This window comes from Rissa tridactyla, chromosome 3, assembly GCF_028500815.1.
Source record: "Rissa tridactyla isolate bRisTri1 chromosome 3, bRisTri1.patW.cur.20221130, whole genome shotgun sequence".
Lineage (NCBI taxonomy): Eukaryota > Metazoa > Chordata > Aves > Charadriiformes > Laridae > Rissa > Rissa tridactyla.
The window spans coordinates 53,584,629-53,599,978 of NC_071468.1; the positions used below are offsets into that span (position 1 = coordinate 53,584,629).

General features: G+C 40.3%; 1 protein-coding gene across 6 annotated transcripts in view; it reads left to right on the forward strand.

The window, feature by feature from the left end:
• The window catches only part of UTRN (utrophin), a 416,848-nt gene that overhangs the window by 58,984 nt on the left and 342,514 nt on the right, over positions 1-15,350 (forward strand). For 2 of the 6 annotated variants that reach the window (XM_054195258.1, XM_054195263.1), the window contains exon 1: positions 4,869-5,022. The exons of the other annotated variants lie outside the window; for them this stretch is intronic. In XM_054195258.1, the coding sequence (XP_054051233.1) occupies positions 4,929-5,022 (94 nt within the window). In that variant the 5' untranslated portion in view covers positions 4,869-4,928. Of the gene's footprint in view, positions 1-4,868; positions 5,023-15,350 lie in introns of those variants that run through there. 6 annotated transcript variants of the gene reach the window in all.

A 15,350-nucleotide genomic window follows, 5' to 3' on the forward strand; every position in this document is an offset into this window, starting at 1 on the left:
CTGGGTGGAGTTGCCCACCAGCAGCTCTCACAGCCACTTGGCTGACGGCCCCAACCCAGGCTCATCAGTCTGTCCGGCTGCAGCAGGGCAATGCCTGCTGCTAGGGCAAGTGGTACTGAGAATTGTCAGCCACCAGGATGGCTGCTCGGAAGGGCTGGGGTGGCAGAAGCGATGGTCTCTCTCCTGTGCTTGGGCTTGCATGCTGCCACTCAGGGCTCAGTGCAGGATTCCCGCTGAAACACACATTCCATCCCAGCATGCAAGCACACAAGTATTCAGCTGTGCATCTGTCATACATTGATCAGGATTTTTTTTTTTTTTTAAAGTTGCCAATGAATGGGGAGGAACCTAGTTTCAGAAGGTGTGCTCAACATGTTAAATGAAAAGCAAAATGCAGAAGGCTCCTCCGTCTCCTGTGGACCTTCTGTTGCTCCTCTGGGCTGCTGGAAACAGGTGGCCTGAGATGCTTTGTGAAAGGGGAGTGCTGGTTGTGTGTCATGGTTTGGTTTCACTGATACAACTAAAATGTAAACAACACATTCTGCAAGAATAATGTGCTTCGTGGGTTTTCTCAGTATTTGCATTCAAAATATTCCCTTCAGTATCTATACAAGAGAAAAAAGGGGACATGCCTCCCCACCCCCCCCAAATAAAAGAAGAACTTTGAAAAACAGTAACTAAAATTGTGAGGTTCTTGAAAGGTGTCACAACTTGTTATCTACAGTTGCTGCTGTTACTTCTTTTGCAGGATGTCTCAGTCGGTTTTTTGCAGCAGCCACAGACATGCTATTTTACAAGAACCATGTCTGTCGAGTGCATCATGGCGGGAGCGCTGCATGCTGGAAGGGTTTGGTGTTGGAGCTGCCTGTGTGAGCACTGAGAGAGTATCTGTGTGTTATCTGTACCGCAGTGCTCCAACAGCTGCCATACTCAAAACTGTGTTTGTCTTCCACAGTAGCAGGGGCAGTTAATGTACTGTTAATTCCCTTTTCAGACAAAAGCTTTACGCGGACATCAACCTGCTGTGTGAAAGGAGGTTTCAGTAGAAATGCTAAAAAATCTGTTATCCATCTGAAGTTACCGTTGCTGTGGGTATCCTGGAAGTAGGGTTTAAACTAATGACCAGTTACCATCAATCTGCAATAGGCTCTTGAAACGTTACTTTCTGTTTAAGTTCCTGCCGTTGCCTATTCACCATCCTTTTCCTTAGTATTGCCCTCTAAGCTCTCTTGTTTGCTTGCTCAAGCAAGTGTTGTGTGGTCTGCTAATTCAAAACATGTTTGTCAGGCCAGTGAAAAAAAAAAAGTCCTGTCGTGTTGTTGTGTTGAAATAAAACATCCTGAACAAAATTATGGGGTGTTAATGTCCCACAGCATGAGAAGCACTTAACTAGAAGCTCATTATAACAGTGTTATAAAGGGTAGGGCTAGAGAGGTAGTGCAGGAACCCTGCAGAAGAGTGTGCTTCTCCTCTAGGAAGGAGAGGTTCTTGGCTTGCTCATGATTGAGAAGGAAGGTGAAGGAGGAACTCTGTATCTCCTTGTTTTGCTGCCATAAGAAATCCTCTAGGTTGTTTTTTTCCCTCCTCCATAAAACAAGCCTTTCTCTGCAGACTTGTCTGGAAGAGTGGAAGTTCAGACCAGGGTTAACCAGGGCCTGCTTGGAACAAAACTAGAAAGAGGGAGGCTGTGAAAAAGAAGCCAGTTTCCTCTTCCCAGAGTCAAGGCATTCAAGACTCTTGGAAGGCTCCCAGAAGGCAAAGAAGAAATGGAAACCAATCTCATTCTAGACTGCCTTGCATAGAGGGGATTTTTATAATTAAAGGATGTTGCCCTCCGCTCCCATTGTTGTTTGCCTCTGTGAACTTTAATTTTACTTTGAACCTGGTGCTGACTCCATACATGCTGCGGCTGCGATAGAGAAGTGGTCTTAAGTATTTATGAGCTCACTTTCAAATGAATGGATACAGTTCTCTGGGTTTTTTCCCTCCTTTTCCTTTTTCCCCCCACCTCTATGCTTTTTCACTTTCCCATTCCCTGCTGCGTGGACTGAGTTATCGATCAGTGGTGTTTCATGTGTGAATTGTGGCATTCGGACCTTCTCTTCTAAAAGAACTGAGTTGCCATCTAAGCTCCAGTCCTTCTGAAAACTTTTAAAGTAAGTTTGTCATGTGTTGAGCCTAGCCTTGTTTTTCTCCATGCTTTGTAATACATGGTCAAGCATAAAACCACGTGATTTCTACTTACTAGACTTCTACTCTACTTTACTTCGGTCTCCCCACTGTAGTTTCAGCTGGTCTGTTTGGCTGATCTTTTTTTATCTTACATGATGATAAGAAGGCTAGGCAGCCAGCCAGCTGCTGTTGAACTATAATAGAGCCAGTGGTATGTACAAAATTTGATTACTGCTGTCAACACCAGACTGAATAAAAGAGAGCACATACTCCAGTCAGAGACCTGCTAAATAAATGGCCTATTGAATTCAGTAGTAGTAGGAATAAGACCATCTTCTTCTCCTAATGAATGGTTTATCAGTATGGAGTGTGCTAGTGTGTTGAACTCTTGAGTTTGTTTAAAAAAGCAAAAAATCCTCTCTTGCCACCTTTGAAGATTACTTTCTAAAAAAGCTTCCATTTCTCTCTTGCTTATCAGCTCTTGTGGTTAATGCATGGATTTTACACCCAGTACTTCAGATTTTAGCAGAGGCCATAGCTTCACTTTTTAAAAAGTAGCTTAAAATATTCCTGCCATCCTAAAGCTAACTTTTTTGTAGATAGGTTCTGACATGGAACTAATTAATGTTAACAATTAGGCAAGAGGTGAACTGTGTTTAAATTAAAAACACCCCCCCCCCAATAAATATTCACCGTGTATAGTCTTATTGAAATGTTGGATTTTTAAAGTAAACCCTGCTGTTAGATAAAAGTGGTTTCTCTAATGTACATGATGTAGTTGCTGATGGCAGGCAGAGCTTGAGAGCTGAGATTCTCTGGAAGATCTCTGGTCAATGAGAGGTTTCCATCAGCCCCTCTAATATCTTTGTGTTGAAGTTCATGAGAGTGATGGAGGCTCAGAGAGAGTGGTGTTTCTGTAACTGCTCTCACTGACTGCACACCCTTTCTTGATTGAGGAGCGGGAAACCTAGAAGTGTTGTAAGAAACTAGCTAACTCCTGAAACTTGTACGGATCCTTCAGTATTGGCAAGTGTCTGATGGAGAGAGTCTTAATTCATTTGTGTAATGAGCCTTATCTTGGAGTGGCAGGGACCAAGGTGAGATGAGGTATTGGATCAATAGGAGAGCACTTTTAGGGAATGCAGACCCGTCTCGTCAAGACCTGAAAAAAGGGAGTTCACTTGCTATTGGTAAGGCTTCTGGCATACGTGTGTGGCTACCCACTAGCTGCCATCATTTGCTTGGTAGAGTTGGCAGTGTCTTTTTGTTTCGTCCTTGTGAAGGGCTTGGTGCAATGAGGTTTATATTTGTATTTGCTATGGCAAAATGCATCGTTGTTGCTTGTTTCTAAAATAGGAATCCTAGCTTTAAAACTTTATTACCTTTCCACCTTGCTCTTGTTTGCATGGTCCACAGAAATGTTTGGATACAGATGTCTGATTTAGTCCCCTGAATGTATGTCTGTCTTTATTCATGGAAACAAAACTCCTTTTGTGTGAGTCTTTCAGGCTTCAACTTTGAGAATTCTTAAAACTGGAAAAAACCTCCAACCCACAAAACAAAAGACCAACTCCCGCCCCCAATAAAATTTGAAGAAAAATCTTATCTTGATCTCCCCCAATAGTTCCTGTCTGGTATGTGACACAGTAAACTGTCCCAACTGAATATTAATGAAGAGGTGAGAGCTATATTTAGAACAGTTGTCTGATAGCATAATGCAACAAGACAGACGAATCAAATAGCGTCTGTCTTTCTGCTTTTGAAACCAATTCTCCTGTGTGCAGCTCCTCTCTGCTTGTAGTGCCTGTACTTCTGTGTGAAATTAATCTCCTCTTGCATTACTTTTTTGTCACTGTTGGAATTCTGTACAGTTCAATATCCTAAAGTGTGTAATGTGGGATGGCATGTCTTTCATAACTACAGAATTCAGAGTCCTCTCAACTTTAATATAAAGTTGGCAACAGGATGTTGAAGGTTGCGGGATTGGATTTACCTTCTGTAATGGTGATAAACACACTTTAAAGGCCCACTTGCAAAATAATTCTGATGCTATTATAGCCTTGCGTTACTAACCTTCTGCTTTACTGGACTGTGATCTGTCTTGTTTGGAATTACTGCACAGGGGAAATGGCATGCCTAATCAGCGTTTGTAATTTTTGACACAGAGGTTTATTTGTAGAATTCCCTTTTTATGCTGCAATCTTGTATTAAAATTTTCTTTTTGCTCTTTCGAAAGGTCATTCAAAGGTGCGGATGCTCGCCTTGCAGAGTTGTTCTGGTTTCATGTTCTACTGAACATGTGTAAAAAGTGTTATGATAATGCTGCAAGCTTTTTGCAGAGTAAATGCTAAAAATATTTAGGGTTTTTAAAATTAGCATGGTATATGAGCAGAAAAGGAAAACTGCCACCTTCTTTCCTGTTTTCTGTACGTAGAATTTAACTTGCTGGTGCTTTGGAAGCTGAAGTGTCCTCCTGTTTTCATAAAGAATAGCAAAGCAGTGTACTCATCTGTTTTTAAAGAGAAAAAAATTATCTTAATTAGCTTTAAGTCTGTTACTTGTTTACGTGCAGCCTTTTAAAAGGTTTGTTTCCTGAATGGTTTTGTCAGTCACTGTGTGGCTGAATGTGTCGAGCCCTCTGAGGAAAACCAGTGCTTCCCTCCCCCTCGAATCCCAGCATGCAGTTCTTGCATGGGTACTAGCGTGTACTTCCTCTGCATCTTCACTTTCCTGTTTTTCAAAGAGTGAGCTTGATCATGAGTGTTCAAACAGCCAAAAAAGTTGTGTGGAAAAAGTACAAGGTTGCTGCGTCTTGGGATACCGACAGGCAGACCTGTTACCCTCTGCCAGGTGAGTGCTTGGTTACTTACGTTTTCAAGGCTGTGGTGGATAAAAGGATACAGCCATCTGGGTCTGGTTTTATCTTCTAGACTTGATGCAAGCTGCTTTTCTTAACTTGGTTCAAGTTTGCTGACTCTTAACAGGAGGGGGTCGTGGAAGGCATGGCAGGAAACAGCCCACGGAAAGGCTGTTTTCTGTGGCGTTGCTCCATTGCAAGCGCTGTGCGAGCCCTGGCTGCGTCACACCTGCAGCCGCAAGATCCTCTTGGTAATGCTTGTGTCGTGGGCTTCCCTTTCACCTATAACTTGTTAACTTTTTCATGGCATAAGTTTTATTGCTGTTCTGTCTGGTTGAAAGTCTTAGTGTCCACAGTTTTCTTAAACTATGCATTAAGTTACAGTGATTTCACTATTTAGTCGTGTTTTGATTCTCTACACTTCTGCTTGCTGTATCTTCTTGGACTTTTGAATGTACATACTTACAGCAGTGCCGTCACCCCTCACACTTTTTTTTTTGATGCACTTTGGTGGTATCTCCAAGGGAGTAATATTGCCCGTAATTTGGAAAGAATATGTTTTGGGGAGGTGTGCTTTGGAGGAGGAGAAATTGGGAATGTTTCTCTTTCCTTTTCTTTCTGCCATCCTTTCCTACCCATCCCCATTGAAATTTCATAGATTGACTATTACACTGTTTTGTGACCAGGGCCAAATAATATAGATTGTCCCGGAAAATATATGCATATATACTATACTGTTTAGATATAGTAATTGACAGATGGGGGCTGATTATTTTGTGAATTGGTGTCAGAACTTCATGGATGCAGAACCTGCTGATATTTGACTTTGGTCCATTTGACTTGACTTTTGATGTGGGTTTTTATTACAAAGCTGGAGTCTGAATATGGGTTTTTAGAAAGTGAAACAAAAATCCTCTTTAGATGTAGCAGTGTAATGGCTAACTTTAGAATAAAATGATGGGCCGGGACTCTGATCTCATGTATGTTTGCTTCTAGAACAATGAGGTGGATTTGGATATATGCCAGTTTAGTTGGGAGCAGAAACTTTTCCTTTATGGCCCAATCCAAACTCTGTTAAAACTGACCAAAATATCAAGAAAACTCAGTAATGTGAGTGGAGTTGCTTTTGAGTGACTCTGGAGAGCTCAGTAAATTACAGGTCAGAGACATCTGGTGTTCTTCAAAATCTGCATGTATTCAGTCTGCTAATGAGGTGCAGCTGCAGTCGATCACTCTTGGAAAGTTAAAAGTATGAGAAAAACAGTTTGCTTGGTTTTTATTATGGGCCATTGTTCAGGGAAAATGTTTGTTCTGGCTCTGTGTGTATCGGTGTGGGTTTTTTAGGACTATTTCTTGGATTTTTTTCTTCTTCCTTTATTCTTTTACCGTGGTATTTTTAGAAGACGATAAACTTGGGGCAAATGTTACAACCAGTCATGCAATTAACTGGTGAACACTGCAGCTGTGAAACCTCTAAAATGTCCATCTATGGGATAATAGGGGGGTCAGTCCTTTTGAGGTTTTCTTTTTCAGTCCTTTAGGTGTTTTTAATGTGCAAGTGCCAGTGTGTGTATGCAGATAATATTTGGTGATGTTTATGTGTCTATGGATGATTTCTCCAATGGTACCTGCCCTAACTGGGGCTAGGCTAAGGTGTAAATCTCCTGGTTGAGTAAGCAGCTACTTGGTTGCTCAGGTGCTTTATATGATTGAGCAGAGAGTGCTTAGTGACTATTTCTTAAGGCCTGTTTAACTCCCTATGAGCTGGGAACCCTCTGTCTTTAAAAGCAACTGTATCATGGCTGGTATACTGCAATTATATTTTTTTTCTTCCTCAAGTAGCAGGATTTTTCCCAGAAATTCCTTGTGTTATAATGTTCCTAACTCTTCATAAAGTGTAGGACTATAGATTTGCTTTCCAGGAGAGTGGCAGTTTCAAATGCTTTCTTTTTTTTTCTTTTTTCTTTCTTCTCCTTTCTTCTCCTTTCTTCTCCTTTCTTCTCCTTTCTTCTCCTTTCTTCTCCTTTCTTCTCCTTTCTTCTCCTTTCTTCTCCTTTCTTCTCCTTTCTTCTCCTTTCTTCTCCTTTCTTCTCCTTTCTTCTCCTTTCTTCTCCTTTCTTCTCCTTTCTTCTCCTTTCTTCTCCTTTCTTCTCCTTTCTTCTCCTTTCTTCTCCTTTCTTCTCCTTTCTTCTCCTTTCTTCTCCTTTCTTCTCCTTTCTTCTCCTTTCTTCTCCTTTCTTCTCCTTTCTTCTCCTTTCTTCTCCTTTCTTCTCCTTTCTTCTCCTTTCTTCTCCTTTCTTCTCCTTTCTTGTATTTGGAGACTCTGGGGGACTTGTGGCTTTGGAGAGTTCATACAAGGGCTTGGAAATGCACAGAGAAGAAGAGAGCAAAAAATCTGAAAAAAGGCAGAAGGTGAGAGGCATGGAAGGGAGAACAAGAGAAAGAAAAACTGAAGGTAAAAGAAATTAAATCTGGGGTGGGGGATGAGAAAGCCTTTCTCTGTTTGACAGGACAGAATTTTCAATGATGCAGTACTGGAAATATTCAAGCAGGAAAAAATTGGGTGGGGAAGTTGGGAGGGGTATGTGTGTGTAATCGTTTCTTCTTCACGTCCTTTGCTTCTCACACAAATCCAGAATGTAAATAACAGGGAGACAAGTTTAGGAAGCACCTTGTGAGCAGTGCTCTGGCTAGGTTTAGGGTTGATTTATTCACCCGTAAACTTTGCAGTGCTTGCAGAGGTGCAGCTTTGGTTTTGTTGGTCAGCTGCTTATTGTGAGAATTGCTGAGGGCTGGAGGAAGGGAGGTTGAAGCTCATATCTGATAAAATATGTGAATGTAAATGAATTTGCTTAGGTGAAGCCAAAATGAATAAGACTCCTCTGTCTTTTGAAACCTAAACAACACCATCCTGTTCAGTCAGATTGCTTTATGGCCTAAAACATACTACATAATTTAGGTAATCTAGTTGGATGTCCTTCTTTGTAAATGTCTAATCTCTTTTAAGAACCTTTTAAGCTCTCAAGTCAGTGGTAGGTGCTGGGACTGTGGTGGCACTGGTAGGCTGTGTGGTGTCTAACTGGAACTAAAACTTGGTCTTCATGTGCGAGGGAAAAAAAAGAAGGGATCTCATACTTTCTTCACCTGTTTGAACAAGTGGGCACTCTTCTTCATTGCTGTTCCATGTCATGGGAGATAATTTATATCGTTCCATAAAAACCTCTGAAACTGTTCTAGGAAAACTTGGACTATTTTATATTTATATATATGTACTCTACAGTACAGTACTACAGTAGTATTTGATGTGCTTATTTTTAAATTATTATTTTTTCTACCTCAATTACTTCATTACCCAGATGGATGTCACCCTGCCATTTGAGGAGAGGCTACTTACCCTATATTAAGGAGGTAGAAGATGATGCCAGTTCTGTGACACCTTCTAGAAGTGGTTGCCCTGTGGCACTGTTTCTATAAAATGTCAGCTCTGGACATAAAAGCGCTCTGCAGTAATTGTATGAACTATGTTAGCATCTTAGCAATATGCCACTACATATTATTTATTTTTTTTTCTTCATACAGTTGTTAACAGAAGCAAGAGGGATAGATTTACATTTTATTGTGTGAGCTAATTGCTGTACAGCCCCCACCCCCATGCTTAAAAGGAGTGTGGGTTTTTTTATAGCAGTAGGAAATAATGCCAATGACATGACTGAGGCATTTTGCAAACCGATAGTTTGAGAGTGTATCTTTTGAAACTCTGCCTTTAGCTTCTGTTACCATTTGGGTCTCCCTTCTTGCTCTGATAGCCTCTCTTTGGAAATCCCAGCAGCACTAGCCCACAAATGAAAAGCTTCCTTTCAGGTGGGAAGGAATTTATCTGTGTTCCCACAAGATATATGCACTGATAGCAGCTTGAAATCATTTAATCATGAGACCACAAACTGTTACAATAGTAAAAATAATATTTACTGCGTTGTTCATGTTACTGTAAGCCCTGGGTTGGTTAGTTTGCTTAGTAGAACTGCGCTGGACCTCCAATCTGTTTGATTTGAAACAACTCAGGCTTTTAAACACATGAAAATGGGTATATTTCCTTTTTGGCAGCAGGTGATCAAGGATGCGTTCTGAAATACAACATATAGTTGTAGCTGAAATGTATGAGAACAGATTACGTAGTAATTACATCACATTACATAGTTGCCTTTTGGGTCTTCACATGACCTGATTTTTCAGATTCTGAAGGACTTTTTTTTTAAAAAAAACCAAACAAACCAACAACCGCTTCATACTGAGAAAGTGGAAAATATTTGGCTGTTGGCTCGTAGTACAGTCCCTTTTTTAAATTGTAGCGGAGCATTTTGCTGCTGGATGCAGGCTGTGCCCCTCTGCATTGTTTCGGACGGAGCGGTGCCTGTGACTCACGTCTGCCGTATGGAGAAACCATGTTCCCTCTGGCCGGTGAATAATCTGCCGCTGGTTCACTTTTATGTTTTCACTGAAATGTTCTGACCCTTAACTGGAGGGCTCCATATGCTTCCTGCCCTCGTCCCTGATGAATAGGGCAGGAATTGGCAGCAGCATGGTCTGTTATGTGACCTAATTTGTGTGGCGTCTGGGTGGAGCGCGCTCTAATCTTCACTAAGCGAGCGGCTGAGAAAGCGAATTGCGGTAATTCCCCAGCTGATCCTTCCAGCGGGTAAAAAGTGAGTTTTTGCTGCAGGGGAAGGAGATGCCTTGTACTCTGACACTTGTTACGTGCTGAGATGAGTTTCTATCTAGGCGTTCAGAAAAGCAGTGAACAAACAGTTCAAGGGTTCTAGGCAGAAATTCAGAAATGTGGTGGCCAACTTCTGTGCGGTGCAGGGTGACAGTCGACAGCTTTCCCCTTGTGTCTGCCCAGATCAAACCTGGCACGCAGCAGAGTGCATTGACAGCTTTCTGTAATATTTGACAGTTAAAAGAGCATTTAGTGACGCTTGTGCAGATGGAAGCAGGATGGTTGTATCTGTCTTGCTAAATTACACGACAGTGTGGATTTTTTACTGCAGTTATGAATTATCTCCTCTTTATTGAGATAAAATATTGTTCAGGCTTACTTAACTGTTCTGGGTCTTGAAATTAGAGCCTGAGATATTCAAACTTATAGTACGTAGATGCAGCATTCAGTTATACGCCTGGGATGCAGAGGGCTGGGCAGATACTGGAACTGACCGTGTCAAAGATCATGTATTTCCCATTGTTCTGGTAAACTGGCTAAAAGGAGGAGTGCATCAAGTTTTTTAGCTACGAGGCTAACTTCTTAAAGAAATAGCATGGGATGACTAGGCAGATCCCGTCCCTGCCCTTCCCTTCTTGTCCTGGTGCCTGGTCCCAGCTCAGCGCTTTTGCGGGGCTGCCCCAACACCAAGGCTACAGGACTGCCTGCCTCAGGTTGAAAGACCTCAGCTGGTCAAGTGGAGCCTTTAATATCACTTCTTTTTCTCTCAGTTATATTTTTTTTTTTCCTGCTAGAATTGTACAGTTCAACCATTTTAAGCTTCAGATTATTGTAAAAGGTTCTTAGAGCTGGTTTAATACCTTGTAAAGTGAAATATTTTTAAAGCAATTCATAAAACAGTCTGGGCAGACCATTGAAATTAACTTCTGCTCCCAGCTCAGCTATAGTAAAATCAATATTTACTTGGCCTGTGTGACCTCAGTCTTTTTATATATAAGAAAAACATTTATTTCCACTGCTGCTTTTAAGGTAGCAAAGAGATAGTAAAATGGATACTTTCTGATCCCCTCTAAAGCTTCTCTCTTGCACAAACAGCCCATATATGGATTTTTAGCAAATATCAGGCATACCCCTTTCTAAAAAATTAGTTGCTATTTCTTCACTTCTGATGTAGAAAACAAATAAATAAGACTATGATCTTTTTAGTTGCTGAAATAAATATAAACTTGGAATTGAATATTTGAAAACTAATCTGTATAACTAAAAGCATAGCATCCATTTTATTTTCTCTGATTTTCTGTAATATAACTCTTGCATTATATTTTTTTGAACGAATACTTTGTTACTAATTCTTCTTGTAGTTTTCCTTTCGGTGAGTAAGTTTTAAGCTTCAGCTTGCTGATGACAATTTGAGATTGAAGGTTATATGCTGGGATTCTTAGCACTGTGTAAAAGAAAGGTAGAAAATGCTGTCACCTGATGTTTCACCATCATTCCTGTATCTGTTGCCATGAAATCTCATGCGAGCATTCCTTATCTAATCTACAAGCAGTAACTCCAGTAGCTTAAAAAAAAAATTCCAAGTGTGGGTTACACAGATAACTTTCTTGTGGGGACATGCCTCAACCTTTTGTTTAGTAATCTTGCACGCAGGTAGAGTCTCTCACAATGATCAAGCTTATTTCTCAGTTTAATAAAAATGAGAGAAAATGTTGTTGATGAACTTCAGTATCAAATGATGACTTACTGATAGTGTACTTTGTTGTAGTAAGCAAGCAGTAAACGTGTTGGTCAGTTAAATGGAAGCAGGTATTTTACACCTTTTGGTTTTGACTTCTGGATGGAGCTGATTATACAGCAGTTAATGTTAGCAGCAAGAGTTGCAAGTGCTAATACCTAGACAGGATTAAACAAATTGCAGTGTACTTCTTGTGTTTTTAGTTAATTCTGATGTAGTTGCATTCCTGTCTTTAATGTAGTCAAGTGATTTATTCTTAAAAATAATCCAACAGGCTGTTATTCCCACTTTAATGCACAGTGTCAGCCTTCTGTTGGAGGTGCTTTCAGTTTTGAGTAACTTAGCTATCGGTGACTAAGGGAAAAAAGTTCTTGTTTTAACCAAGTCATTTTATTGGTTTTGCAATTGAAAGAGAAACTAAGATATTGCTGACAATGCAAGATATGTTTTTCTTCTGAGATATTTCATTTTGGCAATGGATTAATATCAGAAAACAGTGCTGTTCAATTCATTGTTAGAATCAAATGATTTATAAGTGGTAGTGTGCAATAGTATAATACACTTTTCTTGTATGTAGAACATCAGTCTTGTTTCTCTAGTTTGGCTTTTTTTTTTAATGTATTTGGTGGTTGGTTTGGTTTTTTTGTGGGTGTTTTATTATATTTTATAGCAATAAAAGTAGCTTCAAGAGTTTGCCCTCAGGAGTTGATCTGGAATTATTTTATTGCCAGGTAAACTAGTTTGCTATCTTAATTTATGGCCAGGTAAACTAGTTTGCCATCTTATCTGACATTCTTCCCTGAGCTAAGGGGAAAGAGTTTGCTGTATAAATGGCAGTAAGTGTCCCTCATTGCAGTTAATATTGTCTTTATTGACTCTGCAAAACAGGTTTGCTGTTCAGCCCTTGTGGTGCATTGACCTTGGTGGCTGCCAGGTGCCCACACAGCTGCTGCCTCACTCCCCCCTCAACTGGCCGGGGGAAGAAAATAAGATGGAAAAGCTTGTGGGTTCGGATAAGGACAGGGACGTGACTGGGGGGAAATTCATTTAATTTATTGCCAATTAAAATAAAATAACAAGAAGAGAAACAAAGCGAGACACAAAGACAAAAACTAAAACACCTTTTCCCTACCTCTCCATTTCTTCCCAGGCTCAACTTCACTCCTTCAATCCCAAATCCTTGCCCTCTTCCGCCCAACAGGAATGAAAAAGCCTGCTTATGTAAATTATATCTTCAAATAGAATTGTTTTTTTTATTATTATTTGTGAGAAATGCTGACTTTTCTTGGCAGATGTGCAGTCAACCCTCAGCAACAGCATGAGCTTAACCTATGGTCCAAAAATTTCCAGATGGTAAAAATGGACCCTTGGTCTGAAAAAAAACTTAAGTATATCTGAAAATAATTCAAAATACAATTTAGCAAATATGCTAATGCTTGTGGGAGGAACATTTGGCTGACAGTGTTTCCTTGTACTTTCCTTTATGGTGTGTGACTGTAAAATCAACACGAAACCCATGTTGAGGCAAGAAGACTTGCATTAAATATTTGCAACATCTTGGAAACAGTCCTGATCAGCTGCTAAGCAAGTGCAGTGTTCTGCTGCTCTGTGTGTAAACACTGCTATTGCTTTTAATGGCATCAACTGAAGTAGCCCGCAGGGAGCGGTGAGGCTGGTTTACAGCCACCATATGCAGAAGTAGTGGCTGTTTTCTGGCCCCTTTTGCTGAAGTCCTGGCATGGTGTTCCTTGTTCTGCGCGCTGCCCTGTCTCCTGTCCCCTCTGCAGCATGCACAAAACTGCATGCCTTGAAACTCTCACTTTCCAGAGTGATAGAGGGTGACTAAGGTCACAGTGCAAAACTTGCATGTTTTAATAGCATTGTCTTAGTGAATATCCTTGAACATTATGCACAGCAGAGTCATCACAGGTAAATAATTAGCTGTTGTTTTGACAGTGTTAAGGTGCTCTTTAGGTAAGACAGGAGACTATTTGGCTAGCCTAAAAATATTCACTGTAGCCATTTGTAAAAAAACAAAAAAAACCCCAAAAAACCACAAACAAACCAAACAACAAAACCAAACATGTCTGAGTGTGTACGCAAATTATCAGTGTCTGGAGGAATTAAGGAAAATAAGTGTTCTTCCTCAGTTCATGAGTTTAGCATGCAGTTCTGCTCCAAGTCCAATTAAAAATTGGATGTGGCACTGTGAATAAATCTGTAGCCATCTTATTTTTAGTGTAGTCCGTGGGAGCATAGCAAAGTTGATGCTATAGTTGGTAGAAGTTCCTGTAAAATGGCTCAGACAGCCTGCAAAGCAACAGGTGTTGTGGGAAACGCTTTACTGACTTAACAGTAGCTATTGAAGACTTCTGAGGCAAGTAGATCATTTCTGATTGACTTGTTTTATTATTGACTGCTTTGCAGTGGAATAGCGCTCTCTCTTGTCTAATAAATCATGGAAGCTTTTTCCTTCTTTCTGTCTTTGTATATTCATTCTCCTGTCATGTTCTCATACCAGCATAAGTGAATTATTGAGCCTTCACCTTTGCAAGAAACAAACCAAATGTGCAGTTGAGGAAGAGTTAAAACAAAGTTCCCAAATAGTACCTTATGTTGTCAAAGAATTTTTTTTTTTGGGGGGAAAGCTCCCTGGTGTAGGTAAGTGATGTGGTGTGTGTGTTTAACTTTACACAAGTATGATATTGCTAATAGTGTGGTGGGTTTTGTGTGTGACCTTCATCTTTCCTCCTTTTCTGTTATGTTTAAATACCTCTTTGAAGTTCTTTGATAAATATCTTCCATTTCTCAGGTTCTTGTTTCATCCACTCTTTCCTGATGTTACTATAATATGATACTTTCTGCTGTCCTGTGGTTTGGAGATTGACATGATCCAGATGATGAACTTGTCGTAGGGTTGAAGACGATATGATAAATACAGACATACGTGTTTCATTCTTGCTCACTCTTAATCTTTTGTAATTATTCTTCTTCTCCCAAGAATGGGTGTCCTCACATATTGCTTTCTTGTATGGCTTTTCCCATTCTGCTAAAGGTAGAGAATAAAAGGTAGAAACTCATTCTTTTCTGGAAGATCTCTGGGTTTTTTCCATAATGTTCATCTCTAGGAGGTGCAGGTAGTACATCTTGGCAGCTGGAGTTCTGGGCCATCTTTTAATGCTCCCTTACTGAGCCCAAATTACACTCTGCATTTGAAGGGTGAGAAGGCTGGTAGTCACCCTTCGTTGCTGTTCCTTTTTGCAGCCATGTAAAGACTTGAGGAATAATAGTGAAGTGTTGTGACACGAATAGAAAGAGTGCAACAATGTGACTCTGATTATAGACAAGACCAAAGTTTCTGAGCTTTAATTTATTTAGTTTTTGTCAACTTGTTGTTTCTTTTCATTGTATACTTACTTCTGCAGGACTGGAGACAAGCCTTTTGCATGTACAAGGTTGCAATTAAATGCATCAAAATTCAAACTAACATAATAGGTTGCTGAGTCAGCTCTTAGTCACACTAATTCTTTTGAGAGAAAAAGTCTTCACATATATTTCTTTTTCTAGCTTCCTTAGAAGCCCTGTCTTTGGCACTCTGGTGATTCTTCATTTATACTGTTTCCTTTCACTCAGTTCTCACTTCTCATCTACAAAATTTGGGGATTTTGTTTCTGAATAAGTAAAGTCTGCAAAAGCCTTCTTGTGAGGCCAGCCATGTTCGTTCATAGTTGGACTAAAGAGATGCTGCAGGATAAAGCCAGGAAGTCGTATTCTGGTCCATACTGCCTTTTTAGCACTAACAGAGCTGCTCTTAGCCAGGCTGCATAACTTTGAGGGGGGATGATAGCAATATTTAGTACAATAAC